Genomic DNA, 27,577 nt, shown 5'->3' with positions numbered 1-27,577 from the left:
GCTCCTCCATCCCTCTCCTCCTTTTCTTTCCCCCAGACACAGGACCCTCTCCCGCTCTCCAGCCCCCATCCCCATCCCTCTCCCCGCATCCCTCCCGCCCACACCCTCTGCCTTTCCCCCGCTTTCGCTTCGGCCTCAGTTTCCCCACCATTGGCGCGGCGGGCGGTGCGTCCCCGGCGATTGGAGGAGGTGTCCGTCCGTCAGGGCGCTGCCCGCCCCGGCCCCGGCCCCGGCCCCCGCCGCAGCTCGGCAGCGCGGGGCGGGCGGAGCGCGGGCAGCGGCGGCGGCTGCAGGTACCGGGCACGGGGCATCGCACGGGGCACTGCAGCGGGCACCGCGCCGGGCAGGCGGTGCGGGGAGGGATGCGAGCCCGGGGGATGCCCGGGAGAGCCTCTCCAGGACGTGCCGGGCGGTGCCCGCGCGGCCGCGGGGGAGCCCCGAGGATGCGGGGATGGGCGCGGGGGATGAGGAGCTCACGGGGGGCTCGGCCGGGGCTCAGCCCCGCTGCGGGGGCTTTTTTCTGCGCTCGGTGGGCTGGTGGCCACAGCGCGGGGTCCGTACCGGGAACAGCCCGGTGGATGTCAAGGGGGCAAAGTCACCGAAATGGCCCAACTCATTGAGGTTTTCCGCTCTGCGATAGTCTCCGAGGATGCTGCAAGGCTGGGTTGCTGCCTGCAACTGTGTTCGGGCTGAATCACTGCGGTTTGGGGTTTTCTTTGTAGCGTGACTGTGTCTTCTTATGGAAAATTTAAAAGATGCTGAGAAAAGACGGGAAGTAAGGGAAGGTACTAAAATGGCATGGCAGGATCCTTACAACAAGAAACAAACGTTACGTTAACGATAAAATAATCGCAGTTTCACAGGAGCAGAACTGAAGTTAGTAGTGGGCAGGATGCTGGGTGAAACTGGAGCACTTTAGTTGCTTGCCTTATATTACTTTTATAACCCATTTGTTCAGATGATACAAATCAAAAGCTGCTATAATAAAGCCATGTTTTTCAGCTCTGAGAGCCTAAAAGGCACAAGTGGACCTTAATTACATGAGTTTGTTGCATTAACGTTTTATTGCCATTTTATAGACTCTTTGGTTTTACTAGGCAACACACTACAAACCTGAAGTTATCCCAGCACCTCTTTATATATATATATGTATGTATATATATATATATATATATATATATATTTCTGGGTTCCTACTTTCTTTAGTGCCACTTGGTTGTAAAAACATACATTAAAATAGCATTTGAGGCAGAAATGAACACAAAGGAGATCTTTAGAAAAAGTGTACCAGAGTGCTTGTAAACGTGAGAAAGGATGAAACTGCGGGGGGAGCAGGTTACTCAAATAATGAAAAGGGGGAAAAAAAATGTGCCTATTTATATGCAAAGAGGTCTGGCTTGCAAACTGCCGAAAGTGGTTGGAAACTGAAGCAGCAGCTCTGTGCACTGGGCAGGCTGGGGGGGACAGATCACAGCCACCTGCCCCGCCAGGACTGCACCAGAGGCGTGCGGTGAGTGATGAGCGTGGTCAGGTGTGACAAGTGCCACCTGAAGCCCTGGGAAGTGGCCACTCCACCGATACTGCCTTAAGTTGTCCTGCCCGTGGGGCAAACCTGCTAAGTGACAGTGGCAGAAACATGAAGTGTGACCCTGGGATGAGACATGAGACCAGGAAGCAGCGAGTCCTGCGAGGGTTGGATATTCTTGGCCAGTGAAACCAGGAGCTACCTGAGCAAGTACTCGCTCCAAGTCTTTAGAGAGATTAGGGATTTTCAGGCAAGGGGGAAGATGGGATCAGCCACTAACAAAAGAAATACCCACCGGCTTAGGGAGATCAGCATCCAGCTGCTCGGTGCCTCATGATTTCCGACTGCAAACTCCTCCAGGCAGTTTTAATCTTCTTTTCGTGCGTGTCTTTGCAGCATGGAGCGTGCTTTGGGAGGATCCTGCCCTCCCATTTGGGGCTTTACACCCTGCGGTAGCAGGGAATCATGGCTATGCTTTATGCTGCTCATTTTGCTCAGTCCACCCCAAAAAGCATCACTGAGCACTTGTTTTGCTTTCCTTTATTTTAATTGAGTGCACCAAGCCCGGAACTCTGCCTTTGCTTGAATGAAGGTGCTCATATGCAGGACTGCCATACACTCTGCTTTACCATTTGGATTTTTTGTCTTCCTCACATGGTTCCTTGAGCTGCTGCCTGTAAGTTGATTATTCAGAGCTTGGGATGTTTGTATCTTGCAGAATCTCAGTGAATGGTGGAAAAGTTTTGCAAGACTCTGCACGCACGGAACAGAGCTGGCAGCTTGTTGCTGGTGGGTTAGTGAGATGATGGGTATGATTTCAGGGGAAGTGTTTCCCCTTTGGGCTTTGTGCTTAATGAATTGAGGTCACTGTGTTAAGGCAACGTGTGAGAGTTATCAACCATGCACAGGCTGTTATGGGTGTGAGCAGATCTGAAATGCATTGTGCAGGATTTCTCTGGCCGCCCTGAGGTGTCCTGTGCCTCCCCAGCACAGTTAAAAACTGCATTGTCTTGGTCTGTGAGGGGCTTATCCTTGTGCAGAGAAGCAGAATTTGGGAGCTGTGGCAGCCCAGGGGACGCCACAGGCAGGATTGGGGGTTTTGTCCGCAGGGTCGGTGGCAACGGGGCTCTCCCTGCACCTGTCCCTCAGCAGGTTCCCGGCTATCCCTGCCCTCTCTAGCTGCAGGATCTCCTCTCCTGCAGCCACTCTCCTTTCCCTTTTCAAAACTGATTTATTGCTAGACCTCCCCGCCACAGAATTAGTTTTGTTCCATCTTGGCCTTGAGTGACCTCCTGGCGTGCGAGCGCGGATGCTGAACGGCAGGACTTGAGAACAAAGAGTTTCTGCACGCACAGTCCGGGGAAAATGCTCAGAAAATGCTCTGAGAGAGGTCAAAGACTTCATCTGGTTTATGAATCCCAAACAGAAGCATCCATTCTACTTCAGTAGATGGGATAAGTGAGTGTAGAAAAGTACTCGGAGAGGGCCACTAACTTTAGTGCATTTTATGTCAGAGCTCTCGCTAGTACAGTGGAGAGCATGTGATGAGGCAGTGAAGTGTTTAATATTAGCAGAGTAGTGTTGTTCTAACCTTAAATATCTCTTCAGTCAGAAGTACCCCTAAACCTGGAGTTCTACAATGCTGTTGCTGCCAAAAAATAGTGTCATTCCACCTCTAGATTGTAAATGAGCTTGAGCACTGAGAAATACTCTGTTTATTCTGGTTCACCTCGTTCAGCAAAGTGCTGAGCCTTTCCAGCAGCTCTTGAAATTCCTGGAGCAGTGAAGTCCCCTTTCTTCTCTTGTGCTGTTTCATTGGTGTCTGTAGAGTTACACTGAAACTGAATCGAATTGCTATTGTTAATGGCATATTGCTGTATGGCATTGATAATCTTCAGTCACTGGAACTCCCAGAGCTTGGCTTGGTTGCTTCAAGAAAAAAAATGAAATGCTGGCAAGCTTTGTTTGACTGTGGCTGATGGTCTGAAGGAGTTAGGGAGCTGTTGAGAAAGCAAGATCAAATACTTTTTTTCCTGAAAAATACTTTGATTTTGTAATGTTTTGGCTGAAAAAAAATCCAAGAAAAACTACTTTTTGTCATTTTTATAGCTTCATATTTGTCAATTCAAGTGCTTTGGATATCCTCTGTGATAGAAGTTTATTTTTCTAGATAGCATTAAGAGATAGAAAAAAATGTTTAGATTCTAGAGTTTAATAAAAAGTCCCCAAAATATCTGAAGGACTTGAGCTCTTTTAGACTTTTTTTTCTCACACAGCCTCTCCTTGAAAAACTGCATCAATCTTTTTAGCTTGCCATACTCCAAACAAATCAGATTTGAAAATTTAATTCAATATTCTTTTGCTTTAAAAGCCCCGCAGGAAACAGAATCTCAGCCAGTCAGAGCAGGGCAGATGCCGTGGAGTTTTATGTTAGCATAAGGATTCCCAAAAAAAAAAGATTTCCTTGCAGTGCTTTCAAGCTACTTTATGGTCTCCTTGGATTGCTGGAGTGAATTCAGTTGCTGAGGATTTAGATCTTTGAGCCAGATGTGGGTCTTGGTTATAGCAGAATCAGCCTTTTCTGGAGTCCCCGTATAACCCTGGCTAACCTGGGATCCTTTTAATGTTGCATATTCTCCTCTTATTTGGCAGAAAACCTTGAAAAGAGCTTCTTCATTCAGAGAAACTGAAGTAAAAGGAGTGAAAAGTAGGTAACCAGGCTGTGATACACTGATTACCTGTCTCCAGTTTTCTTGGTTTTATATAATTTAAATTTTGAAATACTGCCTTTTTTCAAGAGGCAGTAAAAAGACTTCCTTGCCTACCACCACAAGCCAGCCAATTTTTGTTCCCTCGAACTCCGTGTTGCTTTCTTTGAGCGATCGAGCCCTGCTTGGATGCCTTGTGTGAACAAACATCACCCTGGGTAAGGAGCAGTGGCAGGATGAGGACCATAATTTCTTAAGGAACACGGGTCAAACTCAGTCCTCAGTGACCTCCTTCGAGCCGATGACCAAGGACAAGGTTATTGTGCTGTGTCCATTTCTCGTGGTGTGGGGACTGTGGGATGTGAGCAGGTGCTTACCAAGGGAAGTAGAGAAGTTCCTGAGCCAGAAAGGGAAACCACACTATGCTGCTGAGTGGAAGTGGGAATCCCTTGAAGGCAGTTTCCAGATTTTCAAGTAAATCCATCCTCCAGCAGCTGCTGTTGAGGGCTGTGATTCCTGATGCGTGAGAAACGGGAGGCGCAAGGCAGAGCGCGTCTCCCCCTGGTGCATGGACAGCAAACCCCTCCAAATCCCAGCAGATGTTTTGGGTTGACAGTGGGAACATTATATGCCTGTTTGTTCCTTTATCTCAGGAACAAACACCATTTGGCACCAATTTGCTCCCTGGCAGCTGGAATGAATTGCTGACCTGGCTGAGCACTGTCAGATGGAGGAGGTGCCAGCCTGCAAGAGGGGTGGCCTGCAGAGCCTGTGGTGCTTGCAGGGACTGTGCACTCACCTCTGAACACCTCTTGCTCTGTCCCTTAGTGTGGGTATTGATGTGTGTGTGTGTGTGGAATTGCTGTTTCGTACTGAACTGGGGTTCTCAGAGAGGCCTCTTAATGCTGAAGGATGTGGCTTAGCGTTTTTCCACCTCTCAAAGGAGTCAGTGGAGTCTCACCTCTGCTGATCAGGGGGGATTTGTATTTATTTATTTAGAGGCAGGCAGCCATGGGAGAAGCCAGCAGCCACGGACAGCACAGCCAGGATGCACCTGCCCATTTGCAACCCCTTGTGCTTTGTGGCCATGCTTGAGATTTTCAGTGCTTTCTACATGAGATGTTGCTGCACCCTCTGTTGGAACTCACAGCACAAGGAGTTGCCATTGGAATGAGTCTGAGGTTTCTAAGGAAAGCAGCATGCCAGGTTGGCTTGTTCCCACCCGTCCTTGCTGGCAGTGGTCAGCAGCCCTGCACGCTGCCACTGTGCTGGTCTCATGCTCTGCCCCAATTCCCCTTTGGGCCTCGGTTCCTGCCCTTCATCTCTTAGCTGCTCTAATTTTTGGTTGTGGTAGTGGTTTGGCGTTTTGAGTCAGAGAATGAAGAGAAGTCATCCCTTTGAAAGTGTTCATCATTTCCTCTCGATTACACAAATGGGGATCTGCCCTCCTCTGAGAAATCCCCCAAATTGCCACAGCCTGTCAGGATCTAGGGTATTGCATGAGCAAATGCAAATTATCTGCAAGCTGACATTCTGTTTATCTAAAAGGATGAAATAAAATGAAGTGTGATGCCTGTTCAGCTCATCTTTGGGGGATGAATGGGGGGTACTTGGTATCAGGAAACTTAGAGGCAGCAGATGCCACGTCAGACATCCTACAGCCATGTGAGCCTGTGCCAGTGCTGGACCAAATTCCCTGTGCCACATCAGATTTGTGCTGAATGGGTTAATTTTGCACCATCTGGCTTTGTGCTAGATCAAATATTGTTTCTGTTGTGGTAGCCAACATGAGGCCAGAATAAGCTCGGGGTAATATGCTCAGCTAATCCAACAGAAATATGATTATGTACCTGTTCCTTCTCCAGATCATATCTGCAATAATGGGTGATTTAGCAACACAGAATAGTTCTTGTGGAGATAGGGGAGAAGGCTGAGGGTGGAGCACTTCTGCTGAGAATACAAGCTCTGAGAGCTGGAGTTGTTCAGCCTGGAGAAAATACGGCTCCAGGGAGACTTCAGAGCCCCTTCCACTGCCTAAAGGAAGCTGGAGAAGGACTTTTTACAAGGGCATAGAGTGATAGGACAAGCAGGAGTGACTTCAAACTGAAAGAAAGCAGTTTTAGGTTAGATATTAGGAAGAGTTCTTCCCTGTGAGGGTGGGGAGGCCCTGGCACAGGGTGCCCAGAGAAGCTGTGGCTGCCCCTGGATCCCTGGAAGTGTTCAAGGCCAGGTTGGATGGGGCTTGGAGCCACCTGGGATAGTGGAAGGTGTCCCTGCTCATGGACAGGAACTGGATGGTCTCTGAGGTCCCTTCCAACCCAAACCATTCTGTGATTCCGTGACTTGAGGGCTGTAGGTAACCTGAATGTGATTATCTCCTTGCAGTGGGCAACAGAGACACAACAGGAACATCTAACTCAGATTAGGTACTTAGCTTTAAACAAGTCATTATGAGACAAAAAATTGCAGTCCTAGTGCAGAATGGCTTCCTAGGGAGTCACTCGAGACACAGAAATGGAGGTGATTTAATTTTGCATTTTGCAAGCTGCAGTGACCTCCAAGGTGCTAATCTGAGGTTAACCAAAGCAGAACAGCTGGAGTTCTACTGCATTTTGAAGTATTGCACATTTCAAGCAGTGAGTTCATTCAAGTGCTGTCTGAGAGTCTCTGCTGTTCCCCTGCTTGGCAGGAATCTCGAGACTAATACCTAAGAGGATTAGGGAGCATCGCTGGGTGTTAAACAAGATCCAGGCTAAGCGGTGTGCACCGGTGAGCTCGTGCTCCCAGGGCTGTTTGGGAAAGCTGTTACTTGCTGATCTGGAAAAAAAAGTGGATTTGTGGGGAAATACCCTTTCCTCAGCTGAATCCTTTCTGTGTGTCTCTCATGCTCCCACCTGGCTCCGTGTTTCCACCTGCTCATCTCGTGTTGTCCTGTGCTCCCTGCCAGAGGTGAGTGTTGCAGGGGATGCTGATGATCAGAAAGTATCTTTTTCTGTGATGTTTTTAGCTCTTCTAATGTGCTCACTGAGCTCTGTGTTGTCTGGTTGGACATGAATGGGTGGGCATCCAGCCCCCCAACACAGGGCTGGAGAACTTGTCATAGAAAGCTCAAGCTAAAGTCTGTCCTTGGCTGGTAGAGCAAAATGACCTTGTGGTATGTGGTTTTCCCCAGAAAGTGCCCTCAGTACAGAGAAGAGGGGTTGGAAGGCAATTGTGTCTCAGGAGAAAGTGGAGCTGTAGGTAGTTTCATGGTAACATTCCATCTGGTTTTCCCTTTTGTTTTTACTTCCAAACTGATCAAACCATGAGGATAAAAAAGTGTAAGTCCCTGTAAACCATGATAGATGTCAACATTATTCAAATACATCTATTCTGAGCGCAGCATCCTTGTGTTGTGTAACACAGGATGTTGCATTTTTTGCATTTTTAGTGCTTCTATCTTTAGAAGCACCAGAGAATCACGTGTCTCACATTCTTTATTTGGGTTTTGCTCATTTTGTTTAATTTCTTGCATCATAAAGGATTTGCCTGTCTGCATCTTCTGCTTGGAAACAAAGAAGGGACAGCTGTAGGAACTAAGTGGTAATCCTTGGGAAGAGCTGACCAGCAGCTCATGCAGGAAGAGTGTGCTGAGTACAGAACATTCTCTAATGGGTTGTAAGAATCCAAATGATGGAAAATAACACCATGCAGGGCTAGATGTTGGGAAAATGCTGGTGGTGTATCTGGAAACGCCCAGCTCCATGGGCAGTGACAGTGATGGAGAGCACAGTGCTGTGCCAGTGTGGAAACCTCCCAGCACTGGCCAAATGCACAGGTAGGAAAAAGACATTAAAACAAGAGTGACATTAGGGAGGGGGAGTTAGGAATTATAGCATAAAAGACCCTTTTGTCTGGTTAATCTTTGCTATGGCAAAAAGCAGGGTCTGGGTTAAATCTGCTCTGTACGTTGGCACTGCAAGTTTTTAAAGATGGTCTGAGGCAGCTGCAGCCAATTGTATTTACACAGATAAGCTGGAACAAGTAAATAGACTCAGAAAATCTGGCTAGATTTATCTTCAAAGCATTTTCAAGCAGCTAATTGAAAATTATCCAAGCCACCTTCCTGATTTCTTGCATATTATCACAATAATTTCCCGGCAAATGGAAAGCACTTGGAAAACATACAAAGGGTTTGTGAGTGCTAAGCTCTACTATTTGGAATTTATTTAATTATAAATATGTCCTTGTTCGTGTGATAATTCAAAGCCAGTTTCTGCTGCTCTCTTCCATGATTCAGACTCAGTAGGGCTAATTATGTAAAAGCAGGTCTCTGACATGAGGGGTGGGTCAGGATATTCCTACTGCCCCCCATTCTTAGGAACTTCCTCCCTCATCCTCTGTCCCTGCAGCACTGATGGTGAGCACAGCATTGGGTACACAGTCAGCTGGCTGCTCTCTGGGTGTGTTTCTCATTCCTGAAACTTTTCCATGTGTTCAGGACCACGCTGTTCCCACAGGAATTGCTTACTGAAGGCTCCAGTCTGGTCCTGGTGCCAATCCCACAACAGCAGCATCCTCTGTATTGCTGATCCAAAGGGATGCTCTTTAAAAGTGGGCTAAAAAAATGGGAGGTTCACACTTGGTGTGACCTGGGTGAAGTTCCTCAGCTGCCAGGAAAACAGTTCAGTGTTACACAGGAACAACTCACTCATCCCATGCTTGCTTTTATCTTATCTCCCTTGCACTGAACCAGTGCCCTAAGGACAAGCCCTGTTCACAGGACTGGGATGTGGATTTATCTCACTTCTGGGAGGCTTCCCCACTCCTAAAGCAGCCAGTGCTTGATCCATATGGTGTTTATCAGCCATGATAGAAGTAATGCTGCTAATCCTCTGAAGCCAAATTCTCCAAGGAAAACTCAGTGTGTGTTACCAAGAGAAGTTAAATGCACAAACCCAGATGCATTTGTCCCTTTCTGCAGTAACATGAGCTTGGTACTTGGATGTGGACTTTCCCAGATTCTAAGTACATGTTCAGTAAGGCCAGGCTCACTCACACATCGAGGAAAATAAAAATAGAGGAGACCCAGAGGAAAATAAAGGAGATCCATCACAGCCACTGAGCATTGCCTGGAGCTGCTCCTCCCGTGTTTGCAGTACAATTCCTGATCATTTTTAATCCCCTATCTCTGTTCCTTAGGAAATATCTCCATGTGTGCAATAGAATTAAAAAAAAAATGCCAAGTCTACTCATAAACGGTGCTCAGCTATGGAAAGCAGAAATTATGTATAGATGTTATTTGCAACAATGACACCATATAAAAGTCAAAAACTGTAATGTGAAGGGGAAGATTAACTATTATTGGGCATGTTTCAGCAAATGGGATTATTTTGCATGTCAGTTATGAGTTAATTTGCAGCATTAATCTCATCACAGTCCTTGGCAGAAACACAAAATGTTTTTAATTGGTCCTGTGACTTTTTAAATGATCACCTGATGAAAAGCTTGTAAGTTTTACTATTAATTTAATGCTAAATGTTATGGGGGGTGGGAGTCTTTACAGATTTCATCAGGAAATACAAATCATATGCTTTCACTGCCTTGCTACTTCTGCTGTGTTGACTCGATAATGTTGGCACTCTGGAACCAGCTGTACAGTGGGAAAAAAATGTAGAAATCTTGCAGCAAAATGAGGAAATCTATGGCAGAGAGATAATAGCATTGGGACTGGTTCAGTGTAAGCAAGAAATCACCAGCTGAGTCATTAAAAACAGAGATGAATGGGAGGCAATAAATGGATGGCTCGGTAGAATATGAATGATTAGGAAGTGCGTGAAGTTGCTTGGGTTTTTTCCCCTGAAGATTATATTTTGTCCTCTAAAGCGGCATATGGCTCCTGTGAAAGCTGATGCCCACAGTGAACGTGTCACAGGCAGTTTATAAATACTTTAAGGGATGCCAAGCAGCTTGGTGGACAGCACAGAGCAGGAGTGGGCTCCCTGCCCACGGCACCTGGGCACGGGTCATTAGCCCAGGTCCACTGGGACGTGTACAGGAGGTGGGTGCTAGGGCTGAGAAGGCTTCTGGGTGGTGGAAACATCTGCTGCCTGGAGGAGAGTCTGGCTGCTTTCTTGGAAATGTTTCACCCTGTTTGCTGGTAACTCACACTGAGAGGGGCTGAAGTTGAGGGGGGGATGATGTGGGCACCTGGGTCTGGTGGCCCAGACTGCTGCCACCAAGGAAATGAAACCTGTGATGAAGAGCTGTAATCTCTTTCCTGACTCATGAAATACCAAAATATCAATATAAATTCATGAAGTATCAAAGGAGAGATCCCCTTTCTGATAAGGAGTGTTTCCTCCAGGGTGAACTGGGCCAGTTTGGGAGCTCCTGGCTCCTGGTTGCATCAGGTAATAACAGAGATGTGCTTTTTCTGTCTGCTGAAATCAGTGAGAGCAAAATCAATCCCCAGCCAAGAAGCCTTCTTTACAAGTGCAGTCAAGTGTAACATCAGATACGAGTCTGATACAAGTTTGATAGGAGGAGGGTGCAGCTGCAGTCCTGGCTGCTGTGCAGGAGGCGTTTGATTTACATGAGCATGAACCATTCCACCCCTTAGAGCCTGATTCAGCACCTAATAATCACTCCTGACTTTAACAGAGTGCTAAAGCAGGCTTATTTATTGCTCCCAATATTGCATCCAAAGATGAGAAACAGATTTAGAGCTGCAAGAGTCATAAGAACACTGGAGAGGCAAAAAAAAGTGGAAAAAATAGAGCCCTGAACCAAGGCATCATTTTTTTTGTGCCAACACATTACAACAGTCTGCAGCAAAATTTCAACCCCTGCAGTCAGTTTTTGAATTTGCACTTTACACATCAAAGTTATCTGCTCTGTACTCAGCCAGCTAAGGTAGGAGTTACCTGGGGGAGTCCAGCGTGGAGCTGCAAAGCAGTGCCCTTCTGCCCGCCAGGCCCACTTGCCCTGCACTGTTACCAAATCCCTGCTGGAATCTGTACCTTGAAATAGGAAATAGTCCATGCACTCTGCTCCCTAGACAGGGTAATTAAGATAAAATTATTCGCAAATGAAAGTTGAACCTCATTTTTTTAACCTACTTTAAGGACCAGACGTGTTGTAGCACTACTGACATGAAAGTTTAAGATTTGGTGGCACACGTGTGCTGTCCTCTGCTCTTCTGGGGCATCACCTTCTGCCACGTCCTCCTGCCCCAGTTCCTGCAAGACGTGCTGGTACAGAGAAGCACATCTACCTAGCAAATGTCAGTCATTTTTTTCCAGCAACACACAGATAAGTATTAAATTCCTCACCAAAGATGCAATATTCCCAGGTTACAGCCATCTGAATATCGTTCATTTTATCAGGGAAAAAACCACCCTTTTTCCCTCTTCCATGCTGATGAGGCTGGCATCTCAGGGGGAACATTTTTATGGGATCCTCTTGAACAGATATTGGCAAAATTATTGAGAAATGCAGGATGCTTTGAAGATGCTCTCTAATAAAACAGTTTTTGCCTAGCATTTGTTGCATATTTAAGACCAGCATTCAAGGGAGAACCTTATTATTTTCATCATTTATAGTTCAGCCAAGGCATTTAAGGAAAAGTACTCTTGGTTGCTGGCACGGTCAGGTGCTGCAATGCACAGGAACAGGGTGAAAGAAGGCAGTCTGCATCAGTAATCAGGTTAGAGTCAGCTGCCTCTGCCCTCCAGCCTGCTCTGTAATGGCATGTAGTCTAATTAGTTATAGAAAGGATTTTACTGAATAGCTGTAAACAGATCTGAGGGCTTGGAATAAAATCAATCTGACTGTGGAAACTTTTCAGGATAATTATAAACTGTTATTGGCAGAGTGTGAAAGAGAGACCAAAGGACTTCTGCAGTGGGAAACTTGTAGCTGTGTGGGCTGTTCTCTGCAGGGGGAAGGAGAGGGATGGGGGTTGTGGGGGTCTAACCAGCTCTTCATTAGAGGAGGGATGAGGGGCTTCAGTTGATGGGGAAGCTGCCTTAGAGGTGCTTTTCTTTTAATGCTCTTGAATGTTTCATTCTTTTCTGTAATGTTAGTGATGCCCTGACACCTGAGGTACCAACACATCCCATGGTGGAGGGCACATGACCAGGTGAACTGCACAGTGAAATGCTTATACTTCTTGGAAAAAAGGAAAAGAAAGAAAAAAGGAACAGTATTTGAGGGGTTTGAGCATGGTTTTATATAAAGGCATGTAAAATTCTCTTTGCACAGATCAGAATGGTCTTGGCTCAGACCTTCACTGTCTCCCTACTGAAGTAAGCACTGAAAATTGCATCTCCTGGAGGGGCTGGTCCTCGCTGCCCCACAAAGCCACCCTGGCCATCAGCCCACCTCAGTCTGCCACTGGACTCCGCATTCCCGTTCATGGCAATGCCCCAGAACTCCACCAGAGAAAATGGCTTTTGTTTCACTCAGCCCCTCGACTTCTCCTGCCCATCCCCTCGTCCCGGCGAGGCCGGCCGGACCTTGGGTGCGGTGAGTGGGAGGGATGGCTGCAGCACCCCCCTGAGCAATGGCATCGCATCCTCGGGCGCTCCCAGCCCCTCCGACTCCTGTGCCGAGCCCCTCTGCACCCCCACCCCGGCAGAGGAGGAGACGCCGCTCGAAGAAGGGATTAAATACGTGTCTGCTGATGGGGAGGAACTGGCCTGCGGCTGGGGGGGCTTCACCCCCGGCTGCTTGCAGCTCTGCAACACATCCAAAGGGGTCTTGTTCTTCCTCTGCGTGGCCTCCTTCCTGCAGGGCATGACCGTGAACGGCTTCATCAACACCGTCATCACCTCCATCGAGCGCCGCTTCGACCTGCGCAGTTACCAGAGCGGGCTGATCGCCAGCTCCTACGACATCGCGGCCTGCGTCTGCCTGACCTTTGTCAGCTACTTCGGGGGAAATGGCCACAAGCCCCGCTGGCTGGGCTGGGGGGTGCTGGTCATGGGCTTGGGCTCCCTGCTCTTCGCCCTGCCCCACTTCACCACGGGACAGTACGAGGCGCGCTTGGCAGCCGAGGTGGGCGTCTGTGGGGGCAACCAGAGCCTGCCCTGCTCCCAGGCTGCCTCCAGCCTCTCTGGCTACAGGTTTGTCTTCATGCTGGGGCAGTTCCTGCACGGGATGGGAGCCACGCCGCTCTACACGCTCGGCGTCACCTACTTAGATGAAAACGTCAAGACCAACTACTCCCCTGTGTACATTGGTGAGTGGGGCTGAAGGAGAGCTCCAACCCATGGGCAGGGTGATGGCAGGGACAGATGATGGTCCCTCTGCCTTGTCCAGCCCACACTGGGAGCACCTCTCCCAACACTGCTCAGCCTTTTGGTCTTGTTGAGGGACGAGGGGGAAATCAGAGGGAAGTGGCAGCTGTTGGGGAGGTTTTAATTATTTACCAGGAGGAAAACTGTGAGCTCGGTTGGGTGTTTTTCCTCCTGCAGCTCATGCCTTGAAGATGGGGAGTGCCTCCTGCTCCTGGCATGGGGCCAGCCCGTGTGGCATTAGCATCTCTGGCAGACAGCCATGAGGCCATACCCCATCCGTGCAAGGAGACATAGAATCACAGCATGATTTGGGTGCAAAAGGACCTTTAAAGGTCATCTAGTCCAATGAGAAGGGACACCTTCAACTCGATCAGGTAGCTCAGAGCCCCGTCCAGTCTGACCTTGAATGTTTCAAGGGATGGAACATCCACCACCTGTTTGGGCAGCCTCTGCCAGTGTTTTATCACCATCATTTATATTTAATCTAAATCTTTATATCATCACCCCTGTAGGCCTCAGCACAGCAGGGATGGTCTCTGGGCTGCTCAGCTACTGCTGGTGCAAAGCACAGCCAAGAGAAGATGCTCACCTCACTCCTCTGGATCACTGGTCACTCAGCAGCTGCCAAATACTTACAGTCCTATTGGTGAAAGTGCCAAAAGGGTGATCTTTTAGCAATTTCAAGATGTTTCAGTCTGCGCATGCTGTATCAGAAGGCTGTGAAGTGTGGGAAGGAGATCACAAGGAAATCATCAGCAAGTTGATGATCTTTCCGTGTGTTGTGGTTTGAACTGCAAACTGAAATAAGTGCCGGGGTGCTGTGTTTAGTGTAGACATTGCGTGATGTCTGTGGGGAGAGAATGCTGCTGCTCATTGCTGTGGCAGTCAGGATGTGGCAGTGGGATCAGCTGCATCCTTGCTGAATACGGTTTTCTACTGAACCGATTTTGCCTGCCCCATACTATAAAACTTCCCAGGCTGGATGCAAAAGCTTCCCTGGAACACAGGCGTGAGAGGAAAACTTGTTGGAACAATCTGGATTTGTGCCTTGGTGGTTTAGGGGACAGGATGTGAGGCAGCCAGAGGCTGAGCATCCTGCATCCAGGAGGGAATCGAGATGGGGATCCCTGGCTGACGTGCTGCTGGTTGTCTAACACGCCTTATTTTCCCTTTCAGCTGTTTTCTACACTGCTGCAATCCTTGGGCCTGCAGCGGGTTATCTGGTAGGAGGAATGTTTCTAAATATTTATACTGAAATTGGCAGAGAGTAAGTCGTTAAAAAAAAAATCTCGTTCCTTTCCCTTTCTGCTCTGTGTTTCCTTTGGGGTAGAAAAAATAATAACAATGATCTGGAGCAGTGAGCTGGTGGCTGGGTGGAAATGTGCCTGGGGTGTTGGGTGGTGTGTCTGCAGGGCGGGGGAGGCTGGAAGGGTGGTTAGCATTAGTGCTGCTGCTGGAGGGAAATTGCTGACAAACCTGTCAGCTTAAATCCTTCCTCACGCTGCACTGCCTGTGCTAATGAGGCTACGAGCAGCAGGTGAATTTTTTGAATGAGTTCCCTGATGAGGCAGCGCTCCCAGCAGTGCTGCTCGACCTCCCAGTCATCCCACCAGGATGCTTAGTCCCTCCTTGCTTTGTAGCATTTGTCATTTATTCTTGATTCCTTACAGGCTCTTTGGTAGATCATAGAATCATAGAATGCTTTGGGTTGGAAGGGACCTTACTGATCATCTAGTTCCAACCCCTCTGCCAGAGGCAGGGACACCTTTTACTAGACCAGATGAATGGATTAAAAAGGGGGAATGGGTTTCCAGGGGAAGAAATGGGTTATTTCCACCAGTTTTCTTGCAAAGGGTGTTTTTGGGCTGGAACAAGGATCTTGGCAACCCTCAAAACACGACCGAAAAGGGGTGAAGTGAATGTGCAAGCCAGAGATTAAATGAGAATGAAATGGTGTGATTTCCTGGGCTTGTGAAGTGTTGTGCTCTCTGGTGAGGAAGGCAGTGCTGTGCTGTGGCAGGAGGGATGGTGGACGTGGCATGCCCATCAGATCACTCCGTTTCCTTCGCTGTCACCCCCGCCGTGTGTCCCCTGGCCCCTCCAGCCTCAGCCAGAGGCACGCGGAGCTGCCCCGCTCCGTCTCCAACCACCGCCTCTCTGCCTTGTGTCCCTTTGCCTTCGCTCCTTGCAGGATCGACATCGCTCCTGAGAACACGCTGTGGGTGGGGGCATGGTGGATCGGCTTCCTGGGGGCCGGAGCTGCCTCCCTGCTCATCTCCATCCCCATCCTGGGCTACCCCCAGCGCCTCCCAGGTACTGGCTCGGCAGTTGGGGCTGGGGCTGCGCGGTGCTCCCGCTCGCCCTGGGGCTGGCATCCTCATGCGCGGGTGTAGCTGGGGACTCGGGAGCAAAGGAACAGCTTCCCGTGTAATTCCTAAATGGATTTCACCCCCTTGGCTTTCCATCTGCCGCTGTTACGGCTTCTCCCTTGCAGCTGTTGGCGGAGGGAGGATGTCACGTTGCGTTTTCCCCCTGCAAATCCACTGCTTCAGTAGCATCCACATCCCGTGTCTGACATGCTCCTCGATCCTGTTTGCCTCTCATTTTCAGGATCCCAGCGCTACATCGTTATGAGGGTGTCAGAGGCTCATCAGCTAAAGGATGGGAGCCACAAAAAAGCGTCGGATCCGGACTTTGGGAAAACAGTGAAAGATCTGCCTCGGTGAGAAAACCACCCCACGCAGAAGTTAGGGAGCCCTCTCCAGAGGGGAGAGAGTAATGAGCCCAAGCTGAGCTTCCTTTCAGCCCTGCCAGCTCAAAGGTTTTGCCCATCTTCAAGCAATGACACTTTCTTGCAGAGGATGTGTGAAAGTGCCTGGTCTTACAAAGGTCTGGGAGCTCTTGGCAAAGAGGCTGAGCTAGAACTGGTGCTGGGGATCACATGTGGGAGCAGGGGACAAGTGACTGGTCTCATCTGGGTTTTCAGAAGCTCATGTCCACCTGCAGTCCTGTGCCACACGCTGAGTTTCACCAGGAGTGGCTTGATGCCAAGCTTTAGGTGATGGGAGGTGCCCTGGCATTGCCAGCTCCCTCCCTGTGCCCAGCAGCGTTATTTCTGCCTGTCTGCTTCTGCCTGGCCTCACCTGGCCCAGTTTCGTGCTTTCCAACGGCTCCTCCTCCCCAGCCCCTCGGGGCTTTTTTCCTTTCCTCTATTTTCACTTGTGTTAGATCCCTGTTTTGTCATTTTTTATGAGAAACAAGATGAAACAGGCCCTATGATTCTCCCAGCTCCGTTCCAAATCCAGGGAACAAGATCTACCACACTGTAACTTCCAGTTCCCTTTCTCTTTTATTCTTAGTTTCCTGGGTGTTTTCTTTTGCCTTCACATCTTCCAGCCACCTTTTGTGTGTTACTACCTTCTTATCTCTCCAGCAAGGCAGTGACACAGCAACTTGCTTAATCCTGAGCTGCTGCTTGGCTCTGTGATGGGAACAAAGCAGCGGCCAAAATAAAATGTGATCTTTTAACCACATATTTTTGTTATGGATTTTTGAAATATTTTACGATTTTTTTTGTTGTTGTGTTGAGTTGTATTTAAATGGAGGGCAGGGGGAGAGGTGCTGCTTTATTTATTGCTTGGGGTTAGCTGGCATGGAGGCTCTGGATGTTGCAGAGATACCTGGGTATTAATTCCTTTTGGAGCTTGCAGTCAATAAGGGGATCTTCCTTATTTTTTTTTATTATTTCTCCCAGGATCGTTTTTAGGGAGGAGATTTTATCCATGTGTGACGGCTGCTCCCTGCAAAGGCAGATGATTTTGCCAAACCCTAGGCTGCTGCCAACAATTATTTCTGAACTTTAGTTGTGGTCTCTGTTGTGCTGGCAGAGGAGGATGGAAGCAGGTGCTCAGAACAGGAATTTTCAGCACTGGTCGAGCTGTGTTGTGTCAACACAACGACTCACACCCATCTGAAATTCTTGGAGACTTCATAGGAAGTTTACCAGGGGTTAAGGCAGTTTTTTGAAGAATATTACATTGAACAGATTTCAGTGCTGTTATTAAATGGCATTCTTGACTGGGTGCCATTTTCCGAGGTCATGGCTTGTTCTCCACACGGAAATTGAATTCAAAACCTGCATTTAAATAACAATATGGCTGTGACTAAAACAAACACAAACGGGGCAGCAGAGAGGGATGAAATCCAGTGGCTGATGTTTCTCATGCTTGTCTGGAGCAAAGCTCCCACTGCTTGTGCTGTCTGACAGCAGGAACAGAGACAATCCTCCTCCAGGAGCATCTTCTTTCCCACCTCGTTCCTGAATAACAAATAACTATCTTCTATCAGATGATCCAGACCAGCCCAGACCTCAGTGTGGTTTTTGTTTAAAAGCAAGAACCCAACAGGCTTTTGTGGTCCCTGGTTTTGATTAATAAAAGGGAAGTGCCTTCAGGGCTTTCTACTCTGGAAGCTTGCATTAAAGTGGAGATCCCATCTGTGCAGGCAGCTCTTGGAGACATGTGGACCAGGCTGGAGGGTGAGGCCAAAGGACACTCACTGTTCCTTTTGTTTCAGTCAGGGATCGTGTGCACATTTTCTCACAGTACAGACAGTAACAGTCTCACAAAGATAAGCAGAAATACCGATGAAATAAAATACTTTTCCATGCCATCAGGTCCTTTCTAAGTGAGGTTAATGAATTGCCATATTCACAGGGCTGCCTGAGAGCAGGAGCTTACAGGAATGCAGCCCATACAGCTTAATTGTCTACCCTGGAGAGACTTCTGTCTTAACTCTTGGGTTGAAAAGGCCTGATAAAACCGCATTTTCCTTTCTCTGGTTCCGTATGATTGCTCTCATGGGGTGACCCCTCCTGTCAGAGCAGAGGCACTCAAAGGGAGGGCATGCAGAGCTGGCATGTAGAGCTGTACCGGGAGAGGAAGCTTTATCCCAGGAAGCTTCAGGGTGGCGTTTGTGAGGATCAATCCCTGGCCTGGCAAGCCCTGATCTACAGCACGAGAAGCTGTGGTCAATATTTCACTGATCTCTCTTGGATTAGGTGCAGAGTAGGACTTAGTTTCATTTTGTGGCTTTTCTGCAGCTTCCCTGCTTTGGGAAGGGAGGTTGGTTTATGTTCCTGTGGGATGCACATGCTGCCCCCCATTCCCTTGGTGGTGGTGACAGTGGGTGTCCCTTTGTGCTGGAAAAGCCCCCATTCCTGTGCTGTAAAATTGTATAAATGTCCATTTATTAATGATTCATTAGCTTGTGTCTGTACTCTGGTACAGTCTGGGGTGTCCTGGGCGTGCCAGTGGAGCAGGCTCTGATCATACAGTGGTCCCAGCCTACCCAGAGAACCATTATGTGATGAAAGAGTTCCTATATGTGCCCATATCAGTGAAGATTTGGAGGGTCAGCTTTTTTAGGCGGTGGGATTCTTCTCTGTGCAGTGCTGGGCCTCCTGAAATTCCTTTGGCTGCAAGAACTGAGCATTACCGAGGCTGTTCAAGAGTTAGGTTATTTCTGGTGTGTTTAAAGTCCTACTGATGTGATAAAAAGGTTTGTGTTGTCTTTGGTGAGGTTTTATGTGCCATAGCTCCTCACAATTACATCTTCTGTCTTCAGACAGATTAAGTGAAGTGAGTAAATCCTTATTCTTAGTGCTGAAAGGAGTTCCTTTGCATTTTCCTACTTGCAAGTCCAGCCTGTAACCTTTGGGCAAAGGGCACAAAGTCACACTAGTGCCAGGGAGCAGCTCTTCTCTGTAAAAAGGTGAAGGCATTGTCTGTTTTCTGCCTCAGCCACAAGATCCGCAAGCATTTTCTGACTAAAATATTAGGCTTTGTGCTTCCAAATTAAGCACAGTCAAAAAGATCTGGAAAATAAAATAGTACATTAAACTAATCCCCAGAGCTAGGCAGTGTAAAGGCCCCCTGTAATCAAAGTGTAGGAATGTGTGGTATTTCTGTCTTTAAGCTCCTTTGTTCTTTTGATGTAATGAAATTCTCCACTTCATGTGAGTAAAGTTGCATAAATCTGACTCTGACTCTGAGGACATCTCTCACTCGCTTGTACCAAGGCAGCTTTGCTCTGATCTCACATTTCCACCAGAGCAGGAGGTGATGGCTGTGCTTTTCTGCTCAGTGAGCATCCCTTGGCGTCCCTGTTGCAGGATTTGTGCCCATCCCAGGAACGGGATAACCCGTGGCACAAATCTGGGCTTGGCTTGGCGAAAGTCATGGGGCAGAATTTGAAGCTCGTTACAGATCAGTCCTCTTAGTCCAATATCCGAGATAGTGAGAGATAATTGAGACCATTCCCTGTGCCTGAGGGCCTTTCTGCATCTCAGGGATGGAATTGTTGCTGGATCTGCATACAAATGACACATGGCAATTTTTCAGGCATATCTGCAGCTCTCTCCTAAATCCCAGTGGGTCGAAATAAAATGGAGTTACTCAATTTATACATTAAGCTTCAAGTAAAGCCGTGCTTAGATAGTGGCAGAAAGATTGCTTTCTGCTTCTCAGGTGTCTTGGAGGTGTTTCCTCCATATAGAAAGGCTTGCTTGGTATTTCCCCTGAGTTACAAAACATCCAGGGTTATCAGAGGTTGTTATTGTTCTGAGAGCGTGGGGGCACAAGTAACGTGTGTGTGTGTGTGTGTGTGTGTGTGTGTGTGTGTGTGTGAGGATGCAGCACAGCTTTGCTCTTGGTTGAGTCAGGAGTCCCAAGATATCTTCCCACAGGGACTAATAAAACCTTGAAATGATGGAGTTTTGGTGAGGAGTAATGTCCTTTCAGTATTGCCCCATTTCAGAAGAGGAAATATTCAGCTTGACCCTAAATGTTGGAAAATTACTGCTGTAATCATCCGTGCAGAAGCCGTGGGTGCCCTTAGTGTGAATTACATCACCCCACACACATACACTCTTCATGTCATTGACTGGAAAAGCTCTTTCCCAATTAGCTGCCTTTTGGTATTTTTCCTTTCAAAGAGTTGCAGGATGATGGGATGCTGCCTCGTCTTACATGTGATCCTTCTGACTTTGAAGACGGGGACAAATCAAAATGTGCCCGAAATCAGTAATTCAATTCCAATATATTTATCTTTCCCAGATCAGTCCTGCTGCTTCTGAAGAACCCCACCTTCATCTTCCTCTGCTTAGCAGGAGCAACTGAAGCAACCCTGATTGCTGGGATGTCCACGTTTGGACCCAAATTCCTGGAGTCTCAGTTTAGTTTAAGTGCCTCTGAAGCTGCCACCTTTTTTGGTAAGGAAACCGTGGTTTTACAATGTTTTCCAATTTTGCCAACAAATAGAAGAGCACTTTTAGCTCATTTAGAGTGGGGGCAAATGCTTTACAGTTTAATTATGGACTGGCTATCCTCTTCAGCTCTTAGATAGGATCGTTTCCTATCAGCACACCTACACCCAGTGCATTTCCAGAGCTGCATCTACTGACATCAGGAGGAGAAAATGTGTCACTTCTGTAGCCATCTGTTACCCTCTAGAGGAAGGCAAAATAATTGTAGTTCCTCTTAGTGCATCACCAGGAAACACTGGCAAAACATTTCCTGTGATGAGAGATGTCGGAGCTGAGGGAGGTACTTTGTCAGCATCTAGAAACTGGGAGGATCCTCACGTAAATGCCGTAATGCAGACCAAGGAATGTTGTCCAACAAGCATCAGCACTCATGATGTGCTCCTCAAAGAGGCAGTTTTAAGATCTCTGGGTAGGAAAAGCTGCCTCACCAGGCTCATGCCCCATTACCTGAGCTGTTACAGAGGACCACCTACTACAGCAGCATCTGCTGAACTCCCACCAAGAAGCTACACAGAAAACAAGGGGTCATCTCTATGCAAAACACGCTGCAATTAATGTATTCAAACCTGGAAACTCCTTGCTGACATTTCTAAACTCACTTGTGGGGGTTTTTTTCCCTTCTTTTTCAGGTTATCTTGTCGTGCCAGCCGGAGGGGGAGGCACATTCCTGGGAGGATTCCTCGTGAATAAATTTAAACTGCGCTGTTCAGGAATCATCAAGTTGTGTTTGCTTTGCACAGTGTCAAGTCTGCTGGCCATATTCATTTTTTTTATCCACTGCCCTAACATGCCCATGGCAGGAGTAACCCAGATGTACAATGGAAGGTAACAACAACCACTCTGTCTGTCCCAAGGGGCTCTGGTCAGAATAAAAGGATAGCTCCAAACACACAATGCTGGTGGCAGTCATGTGTGGATGTGTTGGGGGTGAAAGTTGGTGTCTGGTCAGTCCTACAGGCAGATGTTGAGGTTGAGACACAGACAATAGATGTCCTAAGTTTTGCACTGAGATGGAGTTTATGGAAGAGACTCCCGAGGTACTAGGGGAGGGAAGATCAGCAGCACCAGAATGGGAGATACTCCACTCTTCAGCTGCCTTTGCAGCAGCCCCCATCTCTATCCAGTGGGATAAACTGGACCAAAAGTGGGAATCTCTTCTCCAGATGGAAGTGTCACCCTAAGAGCCGGTCACTTAAACTCCCTTGGTGGCTGTGGGAAGAGACAGCTCCAGGGCATGGTTAAAATTTGGTGGGATGAAAGCCTTTCCAAGCCTGGCTTCATGTTCCTTGGGGATCCATCACAACTCCCACTGTCCCTTCCTCTTCCCATTGCCTCCTGTAAAGTGCTGCTCACCCACTGCTCCTGTGTTTCCCTCAGTGCTTTGCCAGGTGGGCATCTCAACCTGACAGCAGCCTGCAATGCCCAGTGTGGCTGCTTGCAGGAGACCTACAGCCCTGTCTGTGGCACTGATGGCATCATGTACTACTCCCCCTGCCACGCTGGGTGCAAGACAGTGTCTGAGAACGTCAGGAGTGGCAAGAAGGTAGGTCTGAAAGCACTGTGGATGAACAGGGTGGTGGCACATCTTCAGAGTGACTTGGCTGGCTCTGCGAAAGGTTTGCTGCAAATCAGTGTAAAATCATCCAGGGCAGGGTGGATGCTCTCAGGTACCACGTGGGATGAAGGCAGAAGGTACCCTGAGGTCACCCTGCTTTGCTTCTGTTGTATCCAATCATCTTTGCCTCATTCTGGGTCAAACTGTGCTGAAATCTGTGGAAAATCACCCAGGCACGCAGGGAGCTTGGTAAGCACCTGATTTCTGTCCTAGTGCTAATTTTGGGTCTTGAATGAGCATGATGCACCTCCTCATCCTTCCAGCATGTTGGTCATGGAGGCAGGCACAGGCTTAGGAAGGGTAGAGATGATATTTAGCATTCAAGGGCTGCCTGGCAGAGTTAATTTCCCTTACTTAATGGACCTGTTTGGAAACAGAGGTGTGTTGAGAATGCAGCTTGATTTCCACTTCATTCTGGGAGTCTAACCAGCTGCTTTCTGTCCCCCTAATTTCTTTATTTTTAAAGCTTTGACTGTCACCATGCTCTCCTCAGCAGAGCCCCCACCAGCCTTTGTTTCCCAGGTCTACCACGAGTGTGGCTGTGTTGACAAAGCCCTCCTGTCTGGCCGTAGCGAGGCAGAGCCAGGGAAATGCACCTCCTCCTGTGCAAAAAGGCCCTTGCTCCTGTGCTTCATGTTCGTGGTCATCCTCTTCACCTTCCTGAGCAGCATTCCTGCCCTGACTGCCACTCTGAGGTAAGCACAGGATGGCCTCCTCCTCTGCCAGTGCTGCAAGAAGCCTCAATATCCTCCTCTGATTTATCCTGCTGGATCAAGTGTGGGAAAGGTGTGATTGGAACCAGTGAGTTAGTGGTAGCCTAGAGACATCAGGACTAATTCCCATCCCAGTCTAGCTAGGAAAGCAAATTTCAGCATTGGAAGCTTTATCCTCTGACGTGGGATACAGACATTTACTGCAGTGGTGGGGGGACATTGCACTGGGGTGATCCTAAATCTTCAGAGGCGATGGAGGTCCCAGATGTGCTGGACTCAAGGATTTGGAGTTGTGAGGCAGGGAGGTGCAGCCCGGCAGCATTTTTAAACAAACCCCTTTTTCCCCCAGGTGTGTCTCCGACAGACAAAGGTCCTTTGCACTCGGGATCCAGTGGATTGTGGTACGAACACTAGGTACGGAGCAGAGGGAGTTTGCCCACCAGAATGGTCTGGTGGTTCTGGGAGGCATGTGCCAAGCTGTCACCCAAGAATAAAACACACTGTGTTGGAAAAGAAGGGAGTAGGTCACACACTGCTGAAAGGAGGATGCTTTCTTTTGTTTGCTGTCATCCAGGACAACCTAATTCCCTTTGCATGTGATTTGCAAACTGAATGGAGGGTTCTGTAACAGTCACAGAGGTTCAATGTCCTCCCAATGTGCCCTTATTTTAAGGAAAAGGAGCAGAGGTGTTGAAGCTCCTGTGAGTGTCTTTTGGCTCTTGTGCAACATGCAGGTTAGGATGGCCAAAAGACCTGCTGGATTCTCAGATCTTGAAATTCAGTGTATTTTTGATACCTGGTGGCTCTGGATTCTGCAGGACGAGTTCTCTTAATCGTGGTATCAGCAGAGCCTGGTGCTTTTCCGCAAGCACCTTGTGACTTGCAAGGCTGGTGCAAGTCAAAGTCTTGCAAGGCTTGGTGCTGCCCATACTGAAGGTCCCCTCTCTCTGCCCACAGGAGGCATCCCTGGCCCCATCGCCTTTGGATCCATGATTGATAAATCCTGCCTGCTCTGGCAGGACCAGTGTGGTGAGCAGGGTTCCTGCTACGTGTACCAGAACTCAGCCATGAGCCGATACACCCTCGTCGCTGGATTGGTCTACAAGGTGATGCTGCTGCTTAACTCCCTGATAAAGCAACCAGGTCTTTAGGATGTGATGTTTTGCTCTGGGAAGAAATTTTGCTAAATTGGGTTTTCCTGATCTGGCCCACCCCCAGACTAAATTAAATTTTCACACAATAAATTTCTCAGGGAAGGCAAAAGCCCTGTTTGCCTCTCATCAGGTAATGGTGCTCCAGACACCATCATTCTGTTAAATTCCCATTATTTTCTGGGCTTACAGCTTCTATTGCACCATATGAAATACCTCCTCCCAACAGCAGCCAAAATGATTTTTGCTAGAAATGGAGTTAAATATCTAAGTGCAGTGTGTTAGTGAGAGTGAGGGATGGCTTTGTGGGCAGGCTGTAAATAACCATTCCCCACTGCTAGAAAATAAGAGAGCTTAGAGCTGTGGGTTTTATTTATTAGCAGAAAAACATCATTTTAACTGCTCCCAAACAAGCACTTGCCTTAGATAGTAGTGTTTAGCAGCTGCTGTGATAAAGAGGTTTTCAAAAGCCTTCCAGCAAAAGGCTGAGGCAGTGTTAGCTCATGCAGCACTGTGCTCCGGATGTCTGTGTGAGGCTGAACGTTTCCAAATTCCCATTGCTATGGGGCTGGCTAAATTCAGATTTTTGACCCCATCTGACTCTGTGTGCGGCTCTGCTGCCCAGGCTGGCCGACATCCCCTCCTCCCCAAAGCTTGGTCAGCAAAGCTCACTGGAGATGTGGGGTGGGCACCTGGTTTTGGGAGAGAGCAGAGAGTAACAGGGTGTCTCCATGGCTGCAGGTGCTCGGGACAACCTTCTTTATAGTAGCCTGTTTACTCTACAAACCCCCACCGCCAGAGTCAGCTCCAGGCAGCTCGGATGCATCCGAAAATGGCACCAGTGACCTCCCGGAGCACAAGCCTTCACTGCCAGCTGAAGAGGATATATAGGGCTGTCCATGTGCAAGTGACTTTCTCAGCCTCAGAAATACCACAAGAAGATGTTATGCAGTCTCCCAAGGGGTTTTTAAATCAACAGTAATATTTTAATTTTTTTTTTTTTTAAGTTTAAGATAAATAATTTAATTAACCACTGGTGTGCTTTGCTATTTTCTTAACGGCAGAAGCACATTTAAAGTTGTGCGCTGGTGCCACGTGCAGTTATTTAATTTTATTTAAAGAAAGGGCTACTGTAGCTTTATTCTGTGTCTGTGACAAGCCAGTACCACGTTCTCCACTCGTGGAAGTAATCACTGGTAACTCCAATGGAGCATGTGGGGTTTCAACCGCCAGAGGATCTGGGCCAACTGTATTGAATATCTCAATTGTAAAGCCAACTGTAGCAAAACTCCTGTTGGGACTTCCCAAGCCTGGGAGGAGCACTGCTGTCCTGCAGTCTGCATTGCAGAGGGGTCAGCTGGCCCTTGAACTGCTGCATGCAAAGCAGACAGCCCTGGCAGTGCCCTCCTCCTTCCTGTGGCACACAGAACCACTCTGTTCAGGAGCAGCTTCCCTCATTATGCAAGTTCCTCTGACTGGGAGAGGAGATTTGATTAGCAAATCCATCAATACACTATGGGCAGCCATCCCCAGAGCTACCGAGCACTGTACACTCACTGCCTCGCTCATTGCAGGTTTTACACCATGGTGGCACTTCATTTTTTTATTTTTGTGGTTTAAAAGTGATGCCTTTTGTAATGTACTGTGCAAAACTTGAACTTCTTGCTGTTTGCTGGGCGTGGGAAGACGTGAGATACAGATCTATGCAATGCTTCTCTTGGGTTGTTCTGTAAAAACAGTGGGTTTGGGTAAATGGAAAGGTTGGAGTGAATTTAGTTTGTGTCTAGACCAGTAGCCTAAGGGATAGGACTGCCTTGTGGAAAGGGGATGCTGCCTTGTAACCGGCCTCCTTGCAAGTAGAGAGGGCAGCGTTCCTGAAATGACCTTTGAATGTGCTCTTGCAATATTGAGCAGGACCTTTCTGGGGGGCAGAAGTGGAATTTGGGCGTGTGTGAGTCTGGCTTCCCTCTCAGTGCAGATCAGGCCGGGTTCGTGCTTGGTCTGACAGTGTTTGCACAGCCACATGATCCAGGTGCATCCCCAGGGGAGGCTGTGAGCAGCCCCTGGAGTTGTGCATTGTGTAACCGTGTTCACAGGGGACAGGACCTACGTCACTGAGCTGCAAAACTGGTGCTTCCTTTGTGCCAGCTCCGACTCAGAACTACTTTGTAGATGTTTTTGTATGTTTTGTGTATTTATGCTTTCACAAACGGACACAGAAGGGGCATTTACTTCCTTCATTAGCAAAGGACTGACTGTCAGAGTGTTCCTGTTGCAGACAGGAATGGTGGTGTCGATCTTCAGGTCAATGGTGGAAAGCAGCTTCTTCCATTCACAGATCCCCTCCCACCAAAGCCACATGGTGACCTTCCTGCTTCCAAATCCCTTGTTTTCCAGCCCCTGTCAAGTGCTGGGACAGACTGTGCATCTCCTGCCCCATCCCTGAAGTGCTCAGTGCCAGGTTGGATGGGGTTTTGACCAACCTGGTCTACCTGAAGATGTCTCTGCCCACAGCAGGGGGTTGAAACAAGATGATCTTTTAAGCCCTCCCAACCCAAACTTTTCCATTATTCCATTTCTATCTCTAGTAACTGCTGGAAAGACTAAAAGTGATAAGGGCAAGATGGATGGTGGCTTTTGGCTGCTTATGGATGGGCAGCTGGTGCAGCTTTGATGGGGCACAGGAGATGTGCAGGAGAGCCCTGTTTTTCCAGGGAGGCAGGATTAGACCCACTGCTGCAACCCCAACACCACCCCAGCACCTTCATCTGGGTCTAGAGCCACCTGCAAGCACGAGCCTGAATCCAGGCCTTGCCCTTCCCAGCTTAGACACTTTGGGTACAAGCAGGGATCTTAGATGGGGAAATGCATGAATGTATTTTGGGAGCATATTTTATGATTGATGTATTTATGGAAGGTAGAAGTTTTTCTTTATATATATATATATATATATGTATATATATATATGTGTATATATATATATATATGGATATTGCAATGCAATTTTAGTGTTTATGAAACGAGCTTTATCTGAGTGTGTTGTTTCCAGAGCTAAACAAAAGCTCGTGGGATTCTGGGCATTTATGATGTTGCTGTGGGACTGGTAAGTCAAGGAGTTTAGTAAGCAGCAGCATGGCATTCCTGTTCCATAAGCAGGCTGTACAGGTGTACAGGTAACTTAAAATACTTGGAAGTATGTTTCCCAGTCTGATATGAAGTATTATATTGCTATAAAAACATAGAAATATAACCACTATTTC

General features: G+C 48.0%; 1 protein-coding gene across 3 annotated transcripts; it reads left to right on the top strand.

The window, feature by feature from the left end:
• Positions 1–250: 250 nt before the first annotated feature.
• SLCO4A1 (solute carrier organic anion transporter family member 4A1) lies at positions 251–27,577 on the top strand. 3 transcript variants are annotated; one of them, XM_048322017.1, is made up of 12 exons: positions 251–293; positions 12,478–13,456; positions 14,691–14,781; positions 15,706–15,827; positions 16,125–16,236; positions 20,630–20,784; positions 21,468–21,663; positions 22,216–22,381; positions 22,976–23,148; positions 23,516–23,580; positions 24,124–24,272; positions 25,059–27,577. In XM_048322017.1, the coding sequence occupies exons 2-12, from the start codon at positions 12,631–12,633 to the stop codon at positions 25,206–25,208; spliced, it is 2,205 nt and encodes a 734-aa protein (XP_048177974.1). In that variant the 5' UTR covers positions 251–293; positions 12,478–12,630; the 3' UTR covers positions 25,209–27,577. The 3 variants fall into 3 exon arrangements, with proteins under 3 accessions (XP_048177974.1, XP_048177976.1, XP_048177975.1); XM_048322018.1 differs by lacking the exon at positions 251–293 and adding an exon at positions 7,161–7,182; XM_048322019.1 differs by lacking the exons at positions 23,516–23,580; positions 24,124–24,272; positions 25,059–27,577 and having other exon boundaries at positions 22,216–23,068.

Source organism: Corvus hawaiiensis, chromosome 17 (assembly GCF_020740725.1).
Source record: "Corvus hawaiiensis isolate bCorHaw1 chromosome 17, bCorHaw1.pri.cur, whole genome shotgun sequence".
Classification (NCBI taxonomy): domain Eukaryota; kingdom Metazoa; phylum Chordata; class Aves; order Passeriformes; family Corvidae; genus Corvus; species Corvus hawaiiensis.
The sequence above is the reverse complement of the archived record's forward strand: the minus strand, read 5'-3'. Positions and strand labels throughout refer to the sequence as shown.